The sequence below is a fragment of the Hemitrygon akajei genome, chromosome 23 (genome assembly GCF_048418815.1).
Source record: "Hemitrygon akajei chromosome 23, sHemAka1.3, whole genome shotgun sequence".
Classification (NCBI taxonomy): Eukaryota; Metazoa; Chordata; class Chondrichthyes; order Myliobatiformes; family Dasyatidae; genus Hemitrygon; species Hemitrygon akajei.
In genome coordinates this window covers 50241946-50266071 of record NC_133146.1, presented here as the reverse complement: position 1 = coordinate 50266071, position 24126 = coordinate 50241946, and the positions used below count along the sequence as shown (strand labels likewise).

At 40.3% G+C, this 24126-nt stretch overlaps 1 protein-coding gene across 1 annotated transcript; it reads right to left on the bottom strand.

Moving 5' to 3' along the window:
* Nucleotides 1-4498: 4498 nt before the first annotated feature.
* LOC140715100 (testis-expressed protein 36-like) lies at nucleotides 4499-22759 on the bottom strand. Its single transcript, XM_073026834.1, has 5 exons — nucleotides 22628-22759; nucleotides 22210-22272; nucleotides 16531-16674; nucleotides 11577-11657; nucleotides 4499-5211 (listed from the first exon to the last, which is right to left on the bottom strand). The coding sequence occupies exons 1-5, from the start codon at nucleotides 22634-22636 to the stop codon at nucleotides 4870-4872; spliced, it is 639 nt and encodes a 212-aa protein (XP_072882935.1). The 5' UTR covers nucleotides 22637-22759; the 3' UTR covers nucleotides 4499-4869.
* Nucleotides 22760-24126: the final 1367 nt, after the last annotated feature.

The window sequence follows — 24126 nt, the reverse complement described above, 5'->3', positions numbered from 1 at the left end:
TGCATACTGTATGCTCTCTACTTACTGTAATTTACAGCTTTTATTACGTATTGCAATGAATTTCATGACACATGCCAATGATATTAAACCTGATTCTAATTCTGGGGTTCATATACAAGTGTGATCAGTGTTCCAAAGAGATTGATCTGCTCATGGAATGACCAAGGAATCACTAGGTGTGTAAGGCTGAAGTATGAAATGAATGCAAGCACCCTGTCATATAAAGGGCAATTGACTGTATGTTTGCATGGTTCACTTGTGATGGAGATTGACAAGATGGATTCTGTTGGACCAATCTGGAACTATAAGACAGCAGGGAGGTGAAATTACTTCCCTAGGAGGCTATGAGTTTTGGGAATTATTACATCTGAGACTTGTCAAAGTAAAATCATTGAATCACTGTTCATGGTTGAGAAAAAGACATGTTTGGTCTATGCGAACACAAAACTAGTGAGGAACAGACAGAAAATTGGAGACAAGGACAAGATCCATGAGCTTATTGAATGGTAGAGCAGGTTCAAAGAATTGGTGGCCAATTCCTACTCATTCATTGGTGCTGCTGTACTTAGGACTTCTGATCATAAGAATTCTGCAGTTTTGTCCCCAGGTATCTGTAGCAATGCTGATTTTATTCCCTGGTCACTTGGTTGATAAAAGTGTCAAAAGCTGTGATGGAGCAATGAAAAGAGAAGATTTTTACATTAATTTTACGTTAGTTCATCTGCTAATGTTGGAGGGATTAATGCAGACCGATATTCCTGTGCTGTGATACACTATGAGTAGACAAGACTAGGCAGAAGACCAGGTCAGAAAAAGCCAGAAGGGTTGAAGGAACTGGTTCTGTGCCATGGTACTTAATGACTCTAAATTAGTCTAGCTCAATATTCAACTTGGTTGGCATGGAGAAATTGCGTTGAAGGCCCTGTTTCCATGGTGTATTACTCAATGACTATATGATCTCTCGTGAAATCAAAGCAGGAGAATAAAATTGGTCTCAACTTTTCTAGACAGGGAGGAAAAGTCAAGATAAATCTATTGACGAGAAGATCATATTACAACTGCTAAAATACTGTTTAATGCACATTGCTGGTATTCACTCTGAGGCTATGTGCCAATATGCTGGATTCTACATGTATCCAAACTTCTTCTATGCCAACCCATAAGGAAAAGATATAAGAGACAGAGGTTACTCTGTTATGTTGATTGGTGAAGGAAAACTGTAAGTTTGAGGGAGGGACATGTTTCCTTCCTGCAAGTAATTTATGACCAGAAATAATTCAAAAATCCATGTCATGCTAGGGACTAAATATAGGGCCATACATACATTGCAAGTTTCTTAACAGACAAAGTGGTATATCTGAGTTATAAACCCACTGAAGATTCCAGCACCAAAGTTCATTATGTGTCAGAGATCTGCATTATACAAAGAAAGAACAAAACATCATAACAATATCTTATGGCCCAGCTTCTCTGATTTTCAAGGGATGCACAAAAATCTATAGTGCCTGCAATATAGTACCTGGATTGTTCAGACCCAAACTAGTCTAGTGTCCAGGGGATGTAGTAATAAATGTAGAAGCACAACAAAGTAAGTAATTTATTATCATAAAATTTTAAGCACAAATAATCCACATAAAGTACCACATAGCAAGTCACAAACATTTCACGGCTCACAATTCTTGTTCACCACTTGATTGTCGCTGCTTTAGGGGAAACTCCAAATCCGGCTCACTCATGAATCCACCTCTGGGTCCTCAGTTAAAGTCCAACAAAACCAGGGAAAGGCACTCCAATAAATTCAAGTTTCACAAGCGCAGAGAAATCATGAGACAGACAAAATCTTTGATCTTTTATCCTCATGCCATTAACTCAGCCTGGTTTCTTTCATTCAAAGAACACTTGTGTCCATCACAGTGTTCAGCATGCCCTCATTAATCAATTGGACATTTTAATGGTCACTTTTCATCCATTAGTCCACCAATGTTTTGGACACAACATTCCTCATACTTACAAAAGAACATTGAAATTACATGTAAGTGAAAAGACTGAATCCAAAAATGAATCCGTCAAGCCAGCTTGACAGACATTCATATTTTAATGGTGCCTGGGACTAAGAAATAATCCGGCTGCTATCAGCAAAAATTCTATAGACATTAAGTGTTTACTCTGTAAAGACACTCTGCAAATATTACCCACTAAGAGACATACAGACCCCACCTGTTAATGGTTCAGAAAAAGTAAATTATTATTTGAAACATACATCCAATATTTTACAAAATTTAATAACATAGTACCTCATATTCCCAAAGGACCAAATGACTAATTCCTACCATGTTTTTATCTTCTATATTTCTACATTTCTAAGATGTATTGAAGTCACTGTACATCGTTTTAGTACTTCATAAATTCAATTAAGTCCATTTTATAGTCATTAGTGAATATACTGCACATTGCTTTCTTGATTGCTTCAGTATTTTTACTTAATTGGACATGACCCTGATTTCCTTATTCCAGAGGGAAAGAAGTTTAGAATGATAATAATTTTAATACCACTGCTGACATGATGATAGTCTTCACTTTTTCCCTTTCTATGTTAAGGGAGCTCAATCCACGGGTGATCTGCTGAGGCAAGATTTCTATTGACTGATGAGATTGCCTTTCCTGCAGGGCTGTGTTTAAAGTAAAGCCCCTTTATGAAAGAACTGTTGGTTCATAGATTTGTGTAGCATAAAAGCAGTTCCTTCATCCCACACAGTCTATGCTGATCTATGGTCTATGCTTGACATTTCTCTCACAACCAGGACTTCCCAACTTGGGATCCATGGACCCCTCCATTAATTGTAGGGGTCATTGGCATAAAAGAAGCTGGGAAGCCCTACTCTACTCCTGGCTCATTGTATTACCTGTCCAGATGCCTCTTATATGCTATTACTATTGCTGCTTCCTTCACATCCTGAGGCAGTTCATTCCAGATACCAGTCCCTTTTATGTGAAAAATTTACCCCTTAGATCCTCTTTAAACCTCCTCCCAGTCTCTTCCTCATGCTCACAATAATTGTAGATTCTCCGTTAATTTAACACAAGTTTTGTATTCTGTCTACTCTTCTGGCCTGAACTTAGCTCTCTGTTGTCTAGTATCTGCTTCAGCTGTTTGGTATAATAGAGTCATAGAGGAGTACCACGCAGAAACGGGCCATTTGGCCCATCTAGTCCATGCCAAAAGCCATTTAAACTGCCTACTCCCAATGACCAGCACCATGATCATAGCCCTCCATATCCCTACCATCTACATACCTATCCAAATTTCTCTTAAAAGTTGAAATTGAGCTTGTGTGGACCATTTGTGCTGGCAGCTCATTCCACACTCTTGCCACCCTCTGAGTAAAGAAATTTCCCCTCATATTCCTCTTAAGCTTCCCACCTTTCACCCTTAACCCATGACCTCTGGTTGTAGTCCCAGCCTACCTCAATGGGAAAAGCCCGCTTACATTTACCCTATCTATGCCCCTCAAAATTTTGTATACCTCTATCAAATCTCTTCAATTACAGAATCTTCAATGTTACAAAATCATACTCCTGAGTAATATTCCAGGTGGTTGAAATACATTATACTTTTCACTTCAGTAGTGTTTCTGATGAGAAATCAATTTCAATGAAATTCAATATTTACAATAGAGTTGCAGTTCTAGTCTGTAACTGCATGCTTTAAAGCTTCTCCACCTGTATCCCTTCACTGAAATTAGCTACATGCATATTGACGTGAAATGTCATGTACTAACAAACAATTCCTTGAGATATACTGTGGGAGTTCCAATTGTAGTCTCTGGATTATTTGGATAGCTTGAGGATAACACAGGTAGGAAATATGGAGTAGTTACTATACCTAAAGTCTTCTTAGGACTATTATACAAGGCCTATGCTATTGCCATATTGTGCATATTATAACACTGTAGTCAATCAAAAACCAGACAGAGTCATAGAAGAAAAGACAAACTTAAAGTTCAGCAACAGTTTTTTTGTTCCTCTCACCTACCTAATATTTTGTCCCCGTGACTTGTTACGAAAGAGCCCTTGGTTCTATTATAGCATGTTGGGATATTATACTTTAGGTCAGTTTCCAGATTTGCAAGTCATGTCCTGGCCCCATTAATGTATATACAGTCAGTCACTCTTGCTGTAGCTACTGCTACAACAGCAAAGCAGAGAGAAAATTGCGTATCTTTTTCTCTCTCGAATGTGATGAAACATAATGAAGCTTGCATTATATATATATATACGGAAGAGAGATTGGGAAGTGAATGCAAATCTGTATTGGTGTGACAACAGAGAGTGCATAATTTCACCTGTATGTATTTTGGCGGTGCATTTATATGTATTTCCTGTTAATGCAGTGTTGGATCTCTGTTTAACTTCTGATGCTTAGGGTTCTTCCAGGAGTCAGGAATGACAAACAGAGTTAATTACAATAGTTCAGTTTATTTGAAAGTACAAACAAAGATACAAATACTAAGCAAACTAAATAAAGAGCTCAGAAACAATGCTGAGAGGTGAATATAGATAGCACTTCTGAAAGATCTATCACTTTTATAGCTAAGATAAATTCCTTAGATGGAACTGAATTAGTGAATAGGCTACATAATTAAAATAATTACATCATGTGGGTAATGTGCTAATACTTAACCAGTGAAAAATGAGGTAAGAAATAAGCTATTAGTTTAACCGCTATACTGCTTTCTGCCAGTGAGTGAGAAAGATACATGAGTTTGTTAAAAAGTACAAATCTTATTAAAAGTATTATTTTTTAAAAGTTGTTTCCAACAGTAGCAATATCCAAAAGTCAAATAAGTACCAACAGAGATCTTCAAGCAGTTATTTTGGGAGGATTCTTGTGCGATAGAACTTCTTATCAGAAGAAAGGAGAGGACGTTGAGTGATCCCTAAAATCTCCAGCGGAATTCTGTATAAAGAATTATTTTTCCCAAACCACATTATATCAGTAGGATTCTGAGACCATGCCCTATGTGAACTCTCGCTCGGAATTTTGGGATAACGCCTGTAGTTAGGACGTTCTGTATCCTGGTTTCCCTTGTAAGATGCCTGATATATGGTAATACCAGATCCACTATTCATTGCAGAAGCTTTCCCAGGATCCCAAAACTCAACGGTATGGGCAGTCTGCTTTGTTGTAGAGACCTTTTTCAGCCCTAGTCCCTATGAATGAAAATATAACACAGAAGTCAAAAGCAGAGAGCAATTTAATCAGATAAAAATAAATCCACTATTTCCTCAGACAGACCATTATTTCATCACAGACTAAGCCCAGACTGACCATCAGGCAGACCACTATTTCATCACGTACAGACCATCAGAAAAGGCCAGAAGCCACCTGAATTTCACCTTGTCTGCAATGCATGAGTCTATACACTCAATAATGGCCAGATGAAGCACAATGGATCTACCTTCCTCGTATCTGGTCAACCATTATCTTTTATTTTACTATGGTGAATCAAGTTAATCAACATTTACATTTAGGAATTCTGAAGCCATCTTTTGAAATAAAAAGCAACATACACAAAATGCTGGAGGACCTCAGCAGGTCGGGTAAACACTATGAAAATGAATAAATAATGAATGTTTTGGGCCAAAACCCTTCATCAGGACCAGGTCCATTAAGTTCCATAATATTTACAATAGACAATAGACAGTAGGTGCAGGAGTCGGCCATTCGGCCCTTCTAGCCAGCACTGCCATTCACTGTGATCATGGCTGATCATACACAATCAGTACCCCATTCCTGCCCTCTCCCCTTATCCCTTGACCCCGCTACCTATAAGAGCTTTACAGTTTACCATGCACAAAAACTGCTGTAATCTTTAAATAGTGCACCACAATGGTTTATGCACTACTTTTGGAGTCCCTCACAGAAGAAAATTTATTTTTATTATTTACTTATTGAGATGTAGCATGTAACAGGCCCTTCTGGCCCTTTGAGCCACACCACCCAGAAGTCCCCCGATTTAATCCTAGCCTAGTCACAAGACAATTTACAATGACTAATTAACCTACCAACCAGTACATCTTTGGACTGTGGGAGGAACCCGGAACACCTGCAGGAAACCCATATGGCTGTGCAGAGAACGTTCAAATTCCTTACAGGCAGCAGTGGGAATTGAACCCTGGGTCACTAGTAATGTAAAGTGTTGTGCTAGCCACAATGCTACCTGTGCTACAATTTGATTCTAGTCAAAGACTTTCTAGTTTGTAACCTCTGATAGGTTTGAATCACAGCTGAAGCTCTACCCCATTCACATGTGTAGAATGCTGAAATAATATCTGCTATCAAATGGGGTATATGATTTTTAATATAATAGCACAGAGGTCTTTGCACTATTTTCATTAACATTATGGTGTTATTTGCTACCAAAGAAACATGTTCAAATGAACAAAACCAATTGAGGAAAGATGCGTTCTCACATAAAGCCATTAGTGTTTTAAATAGTGTTATAGAGTGGTGAATCTGTGGAATTCTTTGTCGCAGACAGCTGTGGAGGCCAAGTCTTAATGTATATTTAAGGCAGAAGTTGATAGATTCTTGACCGGTCAGGGCATGAAGGGATATGGGGAGAAGGCTGAGATCGGAGCTGAGAGGAAAATTGGATCACCCATGATGAAATGATGGAGCAGATGCAACGAGCCAGATGGCCTAATTCTGCTCCTGTATCTTACAGTCTTATGCTCTTAAATGAATAAGTACTCACTAGGTACAAGAAGCAAATCATCACCTTGGGAGGTCAACATTATAGCAAAATTTTCATTCTTATGAAGTGTAGACAAGCAGAAACAATGGGAAATTTTTAAACATTTAGCAATAACATGAAATATTTAAATATTTAGAAAGATTAAAATGGTGCTGTTCCACTGCTATTGAAAGAAGGCAATGCTGGACATGGAGGATGTGATTACGGTATATCATTTTATGGGAGAAAACATTACATTGATGGACTGAAATTTATTTATTTTATTTATTTTATTTATTTATTTTATTTATTTTAATACCTTACAAAGATCAATTGCAAACACATATTTAGTGCACTTTACATACTAAAAGACCATAGTATAAATCCTATCCCTCAGTCTCCTGTCTGGCTTTCTTACCATTTACATGAGGCTCACTAAACTATAATTGCCTGGATTGTCCCTTTTCCCCTTTTAGAACAAAGGCACAACTTTTGTTACTGTTCAGTCCTCTGGGACTGTGTCTGTTGCTAGTGAGCACACAAAGGTTCTTGGTAAAGCCCCAGCAATCTCTTTGTTTGCTACTTTCAATATTCAGGGATACACGCTATCAGACCCTGGGGAATTATGCACCTTAATGCTTTTTTTCAGAAGACCCAGCCCCACCTCCTCCTCAATCTCAAAATATCCCAGCAAATTAGCACGTCCCACTGGTTTCACTCTCCTCCAATTTCTTCTCTTCAGTAAATACCAATGCATAGTTCTCACTGAGTGGAACAACCACTCACTCTGACACCAAGATCAAATCCCCTCTTTTATCCTTGAGTGGAACTACCCTCTTCTTAGTTATCCTCCTTTTCTTAATATAACATGCCTTGGGATTATCCTTGATATTCGTGGCTTCTCTTGATCTTCCTGATCACTGGCTTGAGTACTTTCCTGCTATCTTTATATTCCACAAGGGCCCAGTCTCATTTTAGCTTCCTAAACCTTATGTATGCATTATTTTTCTTCCTGACTAAATTTAGGACATCTGCAGCCATCCTTACCATTTTATCCCCGCTCGTTACTGGAACATGCTGATCCTGATCAGTGGTCTTTAAATAACTCCCACACGTCAGACGCAAACAGCAACCGATCCAAAACAATGTCACTTAGCTCCTGTCTTAGTTTGCCCTCTCCAATTTGGTACCGTCCCACAAGATGCAATTATAACCAGCTCATAACACTGTTAAAGCATAAAGAGTTGTGTCACTATTCTCAAAATATTCGCCCTTTATTAGGTCTGTCATTTGCCCTGGCTCATTTCCCAAAACTAGGTTCAGTACGTTCTCTCCTCTAGACGAACTCTCTGCATACTGTTTCCAGACACACTAAAGAAATCCTGCCCACCTATGCTTCTTGCATTACAGAAGTTCCAATCAGTACTGGGGCAGTTAAAGTCCTCCTCTATGACAACCTGGTTGTCTCTGTGGCTGTGTTGTCCAGAATTATCTATCTGAATATTCTCATTTAGTTTTTTTTGCTCAGAAGATGAATAATCACAGTAGTTTGGGATCAAAATTGTGGCATGGACTAAAATCAGCAGCTTGAGATTTTGTAATAATAACAACACCAAACTATTAGTATTCTCTGCAACACACACACAACATGCTGGAGGAACTCAACAGAGCAGGCAGCGTCTATAGAAATGAATAAACAATCCTCGTTTCAGGCCAGAACCCTTCATCAGGGCCGGAAGGGAAGGGGGAAGGTGCCAGAAAAAGAAGGTGGGGAAGGGAAAGGAGTAGAAACCAGAAGGTGATAGGTGAAGCCAGGTGGCTGGGAGATGTGGGGGGATGAAGTGAGAAGCTGGGAGGTGATAGGTAGAAAAGGTAAAGGGCTGAAGAAGAAGGAAACTGATAGGAGAGGAGAGTTGACCTTGGGAGAAAGGTAAGGAGGGGCACCAGGGGGAGGTGATGGGTGGATGAGGAGAAGAGATAAGAGGGGAGCCAGAATCGAATTACAGAGGGAAGGGGAGGGGGTAAAAATAACTGGAAGTTCGAGAAATTGATTCTCATGCCATCAGGTTGGAGGCTACCCAGATAGAATGAAGTGTTGCTCCTCCAACCTGAGAGTGGCCTCATCATGACTGTAGAAGAGGCCACGGACCGACATGTCAGAATGGAAATGGTGATTGGAATTTAAAAGGTTGGCCACCAGGAAATCTTGTCTTTCGCAGATGGAGCAAAGGTGCTCAACAAAGCTGCCCCCCAATCTATGTTGGGCATCTCCTATCAGATCCCTTCTTCTCCAGTCCTTGTTACTGATCACTTCCTATTTTCATTACCTATCAATTCTTACACCACCTGCCCCCCCTTCCCCTCTCTCCTGGCTTCACCTATCACCTTCCAGCTTGTACTCCTTCCCCTCCCTCCCTCCCCACCTTCTTATTCTGGCTTCTTCCCCCTTCCTTTCCAGTCTTGATGAAGGGTCCCAGCCTGAAATGTCGACTGTTTATTCATTTCCCTAGATGCTGCCTGACCTGCTGAGTTCCTCCAGCATTTTGTGTGCGTGTTGCTCTGGATTTCCAACATCTGCAGAAACCCTTTGTGTTTATTAGTATCCTCTGCCATTACTCTGTGAAACTGAAAGCAATAACATTTCTGCACAAGTAGAGTTTAAAATGATAATCCTCAAATTGGAGTCAGCAATTCAGATCATCTCCTTTGATTAAACACAAGAAAGTCTGCAGGTACTGGAAATCCAAAGGAACACATACAAAATACTGGAAGAACTCAACAACTCAAGCAGCATCTCTGGAAAAATAAATAAACAATTCGGCATTTCGAGCCAAGACCCTTCTTCAGGACTAGAAGGAAGGGGGAAGATGGCAGAATAAAAAGGTAGGTGGAGGGGAAGGAGGATAACTAGAAAGTGTTACGTGAAGCCAGGTGGGTTGGAGAGAAAGGAATCTGATAGGAGAGGAGAGAGATCCATCAGAGAAAGGGAAGGAGGAGGGTTCCCGGGGTGGGGGGAGTGATAAGCAGGTCTTCTTTGATTAATGCTTAGGGTAGGAGGCAACACAAATGCTGAATTGCCAGCATTTCTTCATGTCAGCACGTTTGGAATCCCTATAAATGTATGCATGAATGTAGAATCCCAAAATCACAACTCACTGTTCAGCTGGAAATTTCCTTTTATGCTCTGATGAAAATCCTCATAAAGTCAAGGGTGGTTAAGTGTGTACATCATGACCACTCCCTGTCTCAGGATTTCTGCTCTAGGTAGCTACAGTCAGTGCACTGGACAGTAGATTGAGTGTCAGTGTGGAAACTTGATATTGATTTTTCTAGTTCAAAAGATCAGACAGCTTCAGAGAGGAAATGACAGAGCTAGTGCAGCCAAGTCTCTCTCTAGGAATGGAACATAATAGTTCAGAGAAGTACAGAGATGCTGTACTAGAGATACTCACAGAACCTGAAGCTCAGGTTCAATCCTGACATTGTGATCTGTCTGTGTAAAGTTTTCATGTTCTCCTGTGGCCACTTGGGTTTCCTCTGAGTGCTCTGGTTTTCTCCTACATCCTGAAGGTTTGTGGGTTGGTAGCTTCACTGGTCATTGTAACTTGCCTCTTTTTGTCCAAGTGAGTCATATGGAAGTGGGATAGAATGTTAAAAAGACTGGAAGAAAAGAACATAGGACTGATGTAGGATAATGAAAATGGGTGATCGGTACTTGGTCGGATGAGGAGCTTGTTTCCATGCTGTATCTCTCTCCTTATGAGAGGCAAAAACACAATTGAAGAGAAAGGTATTCAAACAGCTTTAGATGGCAATGAGATGAGGAGGGACTGATGCTGATTTCTACAGATGAATCAAAGGCAATGGTAATGGAGTTAATTTTGCTTTAAACAAGTCTTAATTGGTTTTAACAAGCTTAATATAAAAATAAAGTCCCTGATAATTTCAGAACTAGTTTGAGGCAAATTTGGCAACTTCATTTCCATTATTATCTCCATTTTCACTGTTCTCTGCAAAAGCAATAAAATTATCAGGGAGGACAGAGTCATTAATCATTGCGGGGATGGGGGGTGGTAAGTGCCCTAGAATTTCATAAGATTAGCAATTAGAGATCAGCATTTGCCTTTAAACATAAACAAATTTTGAAATTTCATACAAGGTTCAATTTAATAATTCCTTTGTACATCAAGTCAGAGAAAAACTCAGCACAGAAACAGGCCCTTTTGCCTGTGCTGAACCATTTAAACTGTCTACTCCTATTGATCTTCTGCCAGACCATAACCTTCCATGCCCCTACCTATCCAAACTTCTCTTAAACATTATAATCAAGCTTACATGCACCTCTTGTGCTGGCAGCTTGTTCCACACTCTCATGGCTCTCTGAGCGAAGAAGTTTCCCCTCATGTTCCCCTTGAACTTTTCCCCTTTTATTCTTAACCCATGATCTCTAGAGGCAGTCCCATTCAACCTCAGTGGAAAACATCTACTTGCATTTACCCTATGTATATCTTTCATAATTTTGCATACCTCTATCAAATCTCCACTCAATCTCCTACATTCCAAGGAATAAAGTCCTAACCTATTCAATCTTTCCAGTCAGGTCCTCCAGACCTGGCAACATCCTTGTAATTTGTCTCTGTACTCTTTCAACTTTATTTACTGTACATCTTTCCTGTAGGTAGGTGACCAAAACTGCACACAATACTCCAAATTAGGTTTCACATGTTGAAGGTAATTACATTGCCTCATCAATATTGGTAATAATATTGCATTCCATGAATAATGTTTCTTAAATGGAATGGTTTGTCAGGAGTCAACAAATTAAAGTCCAGTACTTACAAAGGTAAGATGCTCGCCTGTGTGCCTCAAACTGTATTTATTGTCATGAGCTGAAAATGGAAATTTCCCCTGCAATAGATTCTGACAAAATATAAAATGTTTCAGTAATGGAAAACATTTACATCAATCAAATGTGATGAGAAAAATACAGTTTTATTCACAATGAAGGTTATGGGTTCAAACCATTTCCTGGACTTTAGTGAGTCATAGTTTAATCACTGCACTTAATATCTTTAAATGCATTGCTAAACTGAGGTCATAACCACTCTTCAGGTGAACAATCAAGATCCAATGACACCACTCAAATAGCAGAAAGAATTAAAAAAACTATAAAACTACAAAAAACTATAAAAATGACTTCATATATCTGATATTGCTGTGGGGAAGGTGAGTGCTGTATTTGCCAACAGGCAAACATTGCAGTTTTCATAAGTTGTAAATAATTTAGGATGCCTTGAAACCTTAGAGAAAGTTATAAATCTAGATTATGTGTTCACTTTTTCCACAGCTAAAATTTAACAACACTGAAAGTCTATCCTGTTTCTGAATTTTAAGAATAACCACCATCAAATTTAAATGCCAATTTAATCTCTACTAAAGCCATTGCTAATCTTTGAGAAGCTATTGTTTTCATAGCTTGAAATATGAAACTAGCTCATCTTGTTTGATGTTGGTAGTCTTTAAACTTTGCCAATCTAACAGTTTTCACTTGAAAACTAAAAGAAGAAAAGGAAGATAGCCTTATTCTAATTTTAAGCTTATGACTCAGTAATGAAGTTGAAATTTGTACTGGCACACTAAATATATAACATATACTGACAGAAACTTTGTTCCTTAACCAATACTATTCCTTGTTCTGGCAGCTATCTTCAGCTTGTAGCAAGCTGCTCACAGACTTGGCATCATTCTTGATCCTGAAGCGAGAACAACTTAATGAGTAATCAAGAGACAGTGGATGCTGCGGGCCTGAACATTTCCCTAATGGAGATGTTCATTAAGGCAGGCAACATCTGTAGGAAGAGAAACAAGGTTAACAGTTCATTTTAGTTCTCATGAACTAAATATGTAATTTTTATTCTATTTTTCTCTCCACAGATGCTGCTTGACCTACTGTGCATTTTCAGATTTTACATTTTCTTCTCAAATTCAAAACATCATTACATGATTTGTTTTCACCTATGTAACATCACTTCCTCTGCTGCTGATAACTTCATCTACATTTCTGCTACCTGTAGAATAGACATACTCCTGAAGGTTGATACATTAGGCAATAGACAATAGACAGTAGGTGCAGGAGTAGGCCATTTAGCCCTTCTAGCCAGCACCGCCATTCACTGTGATCATGGCTGATCATACACAATCAGTAACCCATTCCTGACCTCTCCCCATATCCCTTGACCCCGCTATCTATAAGAGCTCTATCTAACTCTCTCTTGAATGCATCCAGAGACTTGGCCTCCACTGCCTTCTGGGGCAGAACATTCCACATATCCACCACTCTCTGGGTGAAAAAGTTTTTCTGCATCTCTGTTCTAAATGGCCTACCCCTTATTCTTAAACTGTGGCCTCTAGTTCTGGACTCACCCATCAGCGGGAACATGCTTCCTGCCTCCAGTGTGTCCAATCCCTTAATAATCTTATATGTTTCAATCGGATCCCCTCCCATCCTTCTAAATTCCAGTGTATACAAGCCCAGTTGCTCCAATCTTTCAACATATGACAGTCCCGCCATTCCGGGAATTAACCTTGTGAACCTACGCTGCACTCCCTCAATAGCAAGAATGTCCTTCCTCAAATTTGGAGACCAAAGCTGAACACAATACTCCAGGTGTAGTCTCACCAGGGCCCTGTACAGCTGCAGAAGGACCTCTTTACTCCTATACTCAATTCCTCTTGTTATAAAGGCCAGCATGCCATTAGCTTTCTTCACTGCCTGCTGTACCTGCATGCTTGCTTTCATTGACTGATGTACAAGAACACCTAGATCTCGTTGTACTTCACCTTTTCCTAACATGACTTCATTTAGATAGTAATCTGCCTTCCTGTTCTTGCCACCAAAGTGGATAACCTCACATTTATCCACATTAAACTGCATCTGCCATACATTTGCCCACTCACCCAACCTGTTCAAGTCACCCTGCATTCTCATAACATCCTCCTGACATTTCACACTGCCACCCAGCTTTGTGTCATCAGCAAATTTGCTAATGTTACTTTTAATCCCTTCACCTAAATCATTAATGTATATTGTAAACAGCTGCAGTCCCAGCACCGAACCTTGCGGTACCCCACTGGTCATTTCCTGCCATTCTGAAAGGGACCCGTTAATCACTACTCTTTGTTTCCTGTCAGCCAGCCAATTTTCAATCCATGTCAGTACTCTGCCCCCAGTACCATGTGCCCTAATTTTGCCCACTAATCTCCTATGTGGGACTTTATCAAAAGCTTTCTGGAAGTCCAGGTACACTACATCCACTGGCTCTCCCTTGTCCATTTTCATAGTTACCTCCTCAAAAAACTCCAGAAGATTAGTCAAGCATGATTTTCCCTTCATAAATCCATGCTGACTCGGACTGATCCTTCTACTGCTATCCAAATGTGTCATAATTTCCTCTTTTATAAATGACTCCAGCATCTTTCCCACCATTGACGTCAGGCTAACCGGTCTATAATTCCCTGTTTTCTCTCTCCCTCCTTTCTTGAAAAGTGGGACAACATTAGCCACCCTCTAATCAGCAGGAACTGTTCCTGAATCTATAGAACATTGGAAAATGATTACCAATGCATCCACGATTTCAAGAGCCACCTCTTTAAGTACCCTGGGATGCAGACCATCAGGTCCCGGGGACTTATTAGCCTTCAGACTCAACAGTCTATCCAACACCATTTCTTGCCTAATATAAATTTCCTTCAGTTCATCCTTTACCCTATTTCCTTTGGCCACTATTACATCTGGGAGATTGTTCGTGTCTTCCCTAGTGTAGACAGATCCAAAGTACCTGTTCAACTCATCTGCTATTTCCTTGTTCCCCATAATAAATTCACCCATTTCTGTCTTCAATGGCCCAATTTTGGTCTTAACTATTTTTTTGCTATTCACATACCTAAAGAAGCTTTTACTATCCTCCTTTATATTCTTAGCTAGTTTACTTTTGTACCTCATTTTTTCTTGGCGTATTGCCTTTTTTGTTATCTTCTGTTGCTCTTTAAAAGCTTCCCAGTCCTCCGGTTTCCCGCTCATCTTTGCTATGTTATACTTCTTATGTTCTTATGTTCTTGAATATATATTCTTATATATATATATGTTCTTATACTTCTTATGTTCTTGAATAACCAGGGCATCAACAGCCATGATGGAATGGTGGAGCAGAATTGATCGGCCAAATGGCCTAATTCTGCTCCTAGGTCTAATGGTCTTCCATATTCTACCTTCCAGAAATATAGTCATCTAAAATAAAGCAGTCTATGTCTTGACTAATTACTAATTCTATTCACCCATTGACTTCTGCTGCATGCATTACCCTATGTTCATCTCCTGGTTAAGTAACCTGTCGATTTCATCGATGTAATTTCCTCCAGCATTATAAACCTCAGAGATCTTCACTCCTCTGATTCTGAAGTCTTGAGCAAGTGTTATTTTAATTGTCTCACCAACGGCAAAGTTCTTTGCTCTGGAAATCTAACATTAGACCTTTCTGCGTCTATTTGCTCCTTTTAAGATATTTGAACAAAATTTTAATCATCTGCATAATTATCTTCATATGCAGCTAGGGGGTAACTTTTGTTTCTATACACAGTTGCAAACTGATGGGATGATACACTGCATGGAAGTGGCTAATCAATGTGTTATTTTTGGTATAGCAAAAATGTTCTCAATAATGAGGTGAGGAAAACTAAATTTTAAAGCATAAATAAATGGGACATCAATCAATAAATTGTGCATTTGAAAAGATGAGAAGTATTGGATAGAATCCTGCATTATTTTTCATATATAACTAATGGTGAAAGAACTTCCTGCTGTCTGATTTAGCATAATATCCATAAGTTTAAGTCTACTTGAGATTTGTTTTTCAAAACTAACTTCTGCTGATGATAGCATTATTACAAGATAACTTAAGGAAATGCCCTGATATGCAGCTTTAAAATGCAAAGATCTAGGTCAAATGTAAAACAGTTCATTGCCCTACCTAGGCCCTGACACACTAGTAGGCTTAATCAATTAGGTGGATATAAGTGTGGGAAACTTCTAAGTTATTGACTAAACATCATCATTCTTGTACAGCTGATATATCAGTACTTATTCATGCAGAATTTCACTGAAAGAAGAACATAAAGTAGTAAAAACACAATGTAATTCTTGTTAAGTACTTCAGTATTCTGTAAAGCAACTTTTGCTTTGTTTCTGGAAATAGAGATCCATTTTGAGTATGTACATCCCATTGTCACAATTTGCCAAATAAACCATTTAGGTATATTAACCATGCAACAGAAAACATGAAATTTGACATTAATATTGATCATCAAAGCCAAATTTTTGAACACATTTATCCTATCTTGAAAGGAAAAGAAATATTCTCCGTTTTGACACACCAGCTGTTATGCCACCAAAAACAGCAGGGGTGTCAAGAACTAGCACATTTATTGGATTGGACCATAATTAAATTGGAAATATTGTGAATTGTAAATATTTGATTTAATCATCAAGTTTAAATTCAAAGCCCAATTAACAAAATTGGAATACTTTCCCCTTTATATTATGTGGCAATGCATTAGTTTTTGGCAGAACCAACAATAACTGGGCAAATGTCATCTAAAATGGTCTCTTTTGAACAGCTAGCACAAACAGATTTGCAAAAAAAAAGCTAGTTCTGGAATGTAAATTAATTATATAATTCCAATGGAAAAGTTTCTAATGCTATGACCTTCATATTCATTAGCAAGCTTACCTCCTTACCTTCTCACGCGCTTTGAACAATAATGGTAAACTATCATTTAACTTGCTTGGAGAAAAATTACTTTCATGTGTTGTGATGCATTCACCTTTAGTGGATTTAGAAACGGTATTGAATGGAGATTCTTGCACATCTGGATGGGGAAACTGAAAGAACAGGACAGGACTGAATCCTACCGCTGGTTTGCTGTATCAAAATGCAACACCTCACATTTCTCTGAATTAAGCTCCATATGTCATTTTTAGTCCCACTGGCCCGCTTTATCGAGATCCTACTGTAATCTTGGACAACACACACAAAATGCTGGAGGAACTCAGCAGGTCAGGCAGCATCTATGGAAAATAGGAAACAATTGATATTTCAGGCTGAGGCCCTTCATGAGCTCTGAACCACCATGCTCAAGAACAGTTTCTACCCCTCAACCATCAGGCTCTTGAACAAAAGGGGATAACTACACTCATTCTATTTCTGGTGTTCCCACAATTGACAGTCTCACTTTAAGGACTCTTTAACTTATTATTTCATACTTGTTATTTATTGCACAGTTTGTTGTTCATGGATCCTGTTTTCAGTTACTGTTCTATAGATTTGTTAAGTATGCCCACAGGAAAAAGAATTTCACGGTTGCATGTTGTGACATGAATGTACTCTGATAATAAATTTTAAGAACATAGAATAGTACAGCACATTACAGGCCCTTTGGCCCACAATGTTGTGCTGACCCTCAAACCCTGCCTCACATATAACCCCCCACCTTAAATTCCTCCATATACCTGTCTAGTAGTCTCTTAAACTTCATTAGTCTGTCTGCCTCCACCACTGACCCAGGCAGTACATTCCACGCACCAACCATTCTCTGAGTAAAAAACCTTCCTCTAATATCCCCCTTGAACTTCCCTCCCCTTAACTTAAAGCCATGTCCTCTTGTACTGAGCAGTGGTGCCCTGGGGAAGAGGCGCTGGCTGTCCACTCTGTCTATTCCTCTTAGTATCTTGTACACCTCTATCATGTCTCCTCTCATCCTCCTTCTCTCCAAAGAGTAGAGCCCTAGCTCCCTTAATCTCTGATCATGATCCATACTCTCTAAACCAGGCAGTATCCTGGTAAATCTCCTCTGTACCCTTTCCAATGCTTCCACATCCTTCCTATAGTGAGGTGACCAGAACTGAACACAATACTCCAAGTGTAGCCTAACTAGAGTTTTATAGAGCTGCATCATTACATCGCGTCTCTTAAACTCTATCCCTCGACTTATGAAAGCTAACACCCCATAAACTTTCTTAACTACCCTATCTACCTGTGAGGCAACTTTCAGGGATCTGTGGACATGTACCCCCAGATCCCTCTGCTCCTCCACACTACCAAGTATCCTGCCATTTACTTTGTACTCTGCCTTGGAGTTTGTCCTTCCAAAGTGTACCACCTCACACTTCTCCGGGTTGAACTCCATCTGCCACTGCTCAGCCCACTTCTGCATCCTATCAATGTCTCTCTGCAGTCTTCGACAATCCTCTACACTATCTACAACACCACCAACCTTTGTGTTGTCTGCAAACTTGCCAACCCACCCTTCTACCCTGAAATCCAGGTCGTTAATAAAAATCACAAAAAGTAGAGGTCCCAGAACACATCCTTGTGGGACACCACTAGTCACAACCCTCCAATCCGAATGTACTCCCTCCACCACAACCCTCTGCCTTCTGCAGGCAAGCCAATTCTGAATCCACCTGGCCAAACTTCCCTGGATTCCATGCCTTCTGACTTTCTGAATAAGCCTACCATGTGGAACCTTTGAACTTTTTACTTTGAACTTTGAACCAGGACTTTTGATAAACACCAGCTGTTCATATGACTATCCACCATCTGCCCCCATGACTTTATGAGACACTGATCAGGGAGCTAAGCAGGTGCTACACCTTGCCAAAGGGTGACCTGCAGGCTAGCGGAGGGAAGGAGCACCTTACACTTCCTCTGGTAGAGACGTATCTCCACTCCACCATCTGGCTTTATAAATACAGGTCTTCATTTCCTATTTTATTTGCAGTTCCCCAGTTTGATTCCTCCTCTTGGATTATTGTATAGATTTTGAATTAATCTCAAAAGAGATGGCAATGTCACGTAAAACTATCCAATGGGGGTTCCCACCAAATGAAACAAAAGATGCCTTAGAATCCAGAAATAAATCATCCATGTTTGAACACAAATTTCTGATAAGCTATTGGCAAAAACTAATTCTGTGTTGTCCTTGGTGTTTCATATTTAAGGCAGAAATTCAAGGCAGGAGACTGGGGCTGAGAGGGAAAATGGATCAGCCATGATGAAATGGCAGAGCAGACTCAATGGGCCAAATGGCCAAATTCTGCTCCGAAACCTTATGGTCTTCATGAGTTGAAGCTGAAGGCAAGTAAGTTGGCTGTCTCCTGGGTACAGCCTTACATATTTTGCATTTCTGAAGTGCTTTGGTTTATAAACTCAATACCCCATATCTTGCTCTGTATAAGGCAATTAAACACGTCAAATGTAAACAGTTAAGCAACACACACAAAATGCTGGAGGGACTCAGCAAGTCAGGCAGCATCAATGGAGGGAAGTAAACAGTCAGCATTTCAGGCTGAGACCCTTCGTCAGGACTGGAAGGGAAGGGAACAAAAAGCAGAATGAGAAGATGGGGGGGGGGAGGAAAACAAACTGGCAGGTGGTGGGACTTGGTGAAGAGGTGGGAGGGGGAGGAGTGATGAAGAGTGAAGCTGGGAGGTGAAGGGTTAAAGAGGAAGGGATCTGATAGAAGAGACAGTGCATTAAAGGGAAGGAGGATGTGAATTGGAGGAAGGTGATGGGGAGAAGAAGTGAAAAGGATGAGATGGCCAGCAGATTGGGGGAGAAACAAAAAATAAAAGGGTGGGAGGGAACAGAAAGCAGCGATGACCAGAGATTAGAGAAATCAATGTTCTTGTCATCAAGTTGGAGACTACCCAGGTGGAATATAAGGTGTTACTTCTCCAAAAGGTAATTGGCCTCATTGTGAAGGTATGGAGGCCATGGACAGACATACTTGTGTGGGAATGGGAGGTTTAATTGAAGTAGGTGGTCAACAGGAGATCCTACATTTTGCAACTGACAGAGCAAAGTTGCTTGAAGCAGTCCCCAATTTGCCTTTGGTCTCACTGACATGGCAGCATCCATACCTGGAACAGTGGACTGAGTAGACCCTGTCAGACCCACAGGCGAAGGACTGTTTAGGGGCCTGAACGGTGGTGAGGGAGGAACTGAACGGGCAGGTGTGGCACTTATCATGGTTGCAGGAATAAGTGCCAAGAGGGAGATCTGTGGGCAGGGGCAAGTGGGCAAAGGAGTGGACAAATGATTTTTCTAACTTACGGTTTTCCAACCTGATGGCATTAACATCGATTCTTCCAGCTTCCAGTTATCTCTCCCCTCTGTTTGCCCTCATGCCCTTTTTGTTTCTATGGCCCTCTCATCCCTTCTTTTCCAGTCACCTCCCTCAGGCTCTTTATTCCACTGCACTCTCCTATCCTTCCTCTTCAGTCTTTTACCTCTTCCACATATCACCTCCCAACTTCTCACCTCACCCTCTCTCCCCCACCCACTCACCTTCCCCTTACCTGATATCACCTTTCACCTGCTAGCTTGTACTTCTTCCCCTCCTTTTTAGTCCGGCTTCTTCCCCCCTTCCTTTTGAGCCCAGAGGAAGGTTCACGGCCCAAAACATTGACTGTTTATTTCCCTCCATTGATACTGCCTGGGCTGTTGAGTCCCTCAAGAATTTTGGGTGTATTGATCAAGATTTCCAGCATCTGCAGAATCCCCTTTCTGTGAAGTGTGACAGTTATTGATCATTAATTTTCTTACAGTTCTTAGAAATGTCTTTTCCTGCATTCCACTCACAGGCATCAGCCAGATGAAACCACAGTATTATATCCAAGGAGAGAAAACTGAATCAAGCTCAGACAATATCAATTTATCCTGCATCAGGACTTTTCTGTGATCTTAAAAACAAGTTTGTGAATGTCAATACATGGCATAAAGAATGTGAATAACCAGATGATGTTGCAAATCTATTGTGGCGGACATGTCTTGGTGATCTCTTGTATGATGAATGTGAAAAAGAAGTTTATTTAAATGAAGAGCAACACACACAAAATGCTGGAGGAACACAGCAGGTCAGGCTGTGTCTATGGAAAGGAATAAACAGTCCATGTTTCAGGCCAAAATCCTTCATTGTCCCTTATCTGGAATGAAAGGTTTATCAAATGCAGAGCGTTTGATGGCTCTGCCTGTACTTGCTGGAATTCAGAAGAATGGGGGGAGGTATTTCATTGAAACCTATCAGCTGTTGAAAGGCCTAGATAAAGTGGATGAGGAGAGGATTTTCCTATAGTGGGGGGCATCTAGACCAGAGGGCACAGTCTCAAAATAGAGGTACATGCATGTAGAATGGAGATAAGGAGGAATTTCTTTATGATGATGAATCTGTGGAATTCATTGCCACAGGCAGTGGTGAAGGCCAGGTCTTCGGGTATATCTAAAGTGAAGTTTGATAGATTCTTGATAAATCAGGGTGTGAAAGGTTACAGGGGGAAGGCAGGAGAATGGGGTTGAGAGGGAAATGGATCAGGCATAATCAAATGGTGGAGCAGACTCGATGGGCCAAATGGCCCACTTCTGCTCCTATGTCTTGTGTTCCTATGATCAGAAATCAGGACCCTTCATCATCAGTATTTAAATGAAAACCAATTTTTCTGAATAAAAACTTGGGTGAATTGTTTAATTTATATGTATTAATGTTTCAGCTAGATTTACTCCAGTCTGCTAAATATGATGGGCAGCATCTATCATTAAGGATCCCCATCACCCAGGACATGCCCTCTTCTCATTGCTACCATCAGGGAGGGGGTACAGGAGCCCGAACACACTCACTCAACAATTCAGCAACAGCTTCTTCCTCTCTGCCATCCGGTTTGTGAATTTATGGACATTGAACCAATGAACACTGCCCTGCTGCTTTCCCCCCCCTTTCTCCATTGCTTATTTGACTTATTAAAACTATATACTTACTGTAATCTACAGATGTTTAATTGTATATTGCAAAATACTGCTGTCACATTACAACACATTTCACTACATATGCCAGTGATATTAAACCTGATTCTGATTATTTATTCACTTAAAAGGCTTAAATTGTGACTCTGCTCCTTAATTGAAATGCTTATAATAGAAAACATCAGTTACTGAAACACTTAAAGTTGACTTTTGCTAAAAGTGTGCTGGTAATGAAATTTATACTGGCTCAAAATGTTTAATCAAACTATTCTATTACAAGAGGTACTTACATATAACATACAGTTAAGAACAACATTTATCATGTTGTTTTGGATTTTGCCACTTTTATGTAGAGTTTTCAAAAACAAATTATGGATGAACGTTTTGCTTCTTGGAAATTGAATTGAATTGACTTTATTACTCACATCCTTCATATACATGAGGAGTAAACATTTTTACGTTACCTCTCCATCTAAATGCGCAATTCGTTATAAATACTAAATCAATTTAGGCGAATTTAAATACTGTAAACTGGGTCATTACTTCTTTTTCGCCCACTGTTTAATGAAATTATTAAATACTAAATTATCAACGTATTGTGTTTCTATTCATTATCTTACCCATTGACCTTCGCTAAGCGTGCACGGGTTGCAATTCCTTCCTTTTGGCATCCTATCCCGAGGCTGCGGGTAAAGGAGTCAGATTGATTCCTTGGTGCTAGCACCTCAACACTTCAAACAATAGTAAGTAAATATTCGACAAGATGTACGAAATGAATAGTAATACGGAATCAGTTGAAACTAGTGTTCAGGGGCTCACTCTGCGAAGTCCAGCCTGTCGCTCGGATGGATCCCCGTTGTTGCGCTTGAATAGTTTACGGAAACCATAGGAACGCAAAACACACCCATCACCGCGAACAATAATGCGGATCCAAAAGCAAGAGAATGTTGTAAATATCCAGAATCTACAACAAGAAACGTATCAAGAGATAAAGTTTTCCTTATGCTACTAGAGGCCATCTCCAACCCAAAACTATACCTGCTGCATTGTTCTAAATTTGTTCTCCCGTTTTATTGTTATAGGCGGGCTTTACAGCTTATCTATCCTGCCCCCATTACGCAAACAATCCTCCCCAGCAACAAAGACATCTTCAAGAAGCGGTGCCTCAGTAGGGAACCATCATTGAGACCCTCGCCATTGGGGTCATGCCTTCTCGGATAGGACTACAGTATAACCAGAGTTCATAGGTAAAGGGTGAAGGTGAAAAGTTTAAAGGGAACATGAGGGGAAACTCCTTTGCTCAGAGGGTCATGAGAGTGTGGAACGAACTGCCAGCAGAAGTGGGGCATGCGAGCACGATTTAAAAGTTTATGCGGTTTGGATGGGTACATGGATGGTAGGGGTATGGAGGGCTGTGGTCCGGGTTCAGGTCGATGCGAGTGCGCAGTTTAAATGGCTCGGCACGGACTGAATGGGCCGAAGGGCCTGCTTCTGCGATGTACTTTTCTAAGACTCTGTCAGGGAGGAGGTACAGGAGCCCAAAGGCGCACACTGAATGATTCACGAACAGCTTTTTCTCCTTCATCGCCAGATTTCTGCAGAGTTCATGATTGCTGCCTTGTTGTTCCTTTATTTTGCACTGTTTATTTTTTGTAATTTGTAGATTTTTTTATGCCTTTTCACTGTACTGCTGCCACCAAACAACTTTCACGTAATATGTCAGTGAAAATAAATCCGATCCTGATTAAAGTAACTAAATTTGCCTGCTCAGGATTCCCGTAAAAGCCTCTTGAATGCATCTGCTTCCACCATCACTCCCTGGCAGCCCAGTCCACACACCGCACATCTGCTCTCCAGTTTTCAGCGCATTTCCAGTGGTGGGATCTTGTAGCGTGCAAACTTCCCAGAGCAGGAACTATGCTTAGCTCACTAAGCAAAGTATTCTGAGACACCATGAGAAGCTGCTAAGACAAAAACAAGTTCTGGTGCTGCCGTCGATGTAGATAGATAGATAGATAGATAGATACTTTATTCATCCCCATGGGGAAATTCAACATTTTTTCCAATGTCCCATACACTTATTGTAGCAAAACTAATTACATACAATACTTAACTCAGTAAAAATATGATATGCATCTAAAATCACCCTCTCAAAAAGCATTAATAATATGAGGTTTCCATGAGCGGACGGGCGAGGGGAATCCAGAGCAGGAGGAAGCAGGTGAGAGAGAGAGAAAGAGAGTAAATAAGTTACTTTGATACCCAAAAGTACCAAGATAGGAAACTGCCTTGCTTGCAGCATCCCATTAGACACACAACGTTCACAAAAAAAACGCAAATTATACAAACTCTTGCAAGGAACAACACAATCAGAATAAAGGAAAACAGTGCCGACTGTGATACGGGTCCCAACAGGAAAGAACATTTTAAAGGGAGGCGGACGAGCAACTTCTCCCGCGGCATCCGACACTCGGAGAGGGGCGGGGAGACCGCACCGGAAGTGACGTCACGGTGGGCGGGCCGCGACCGGCGGGCTC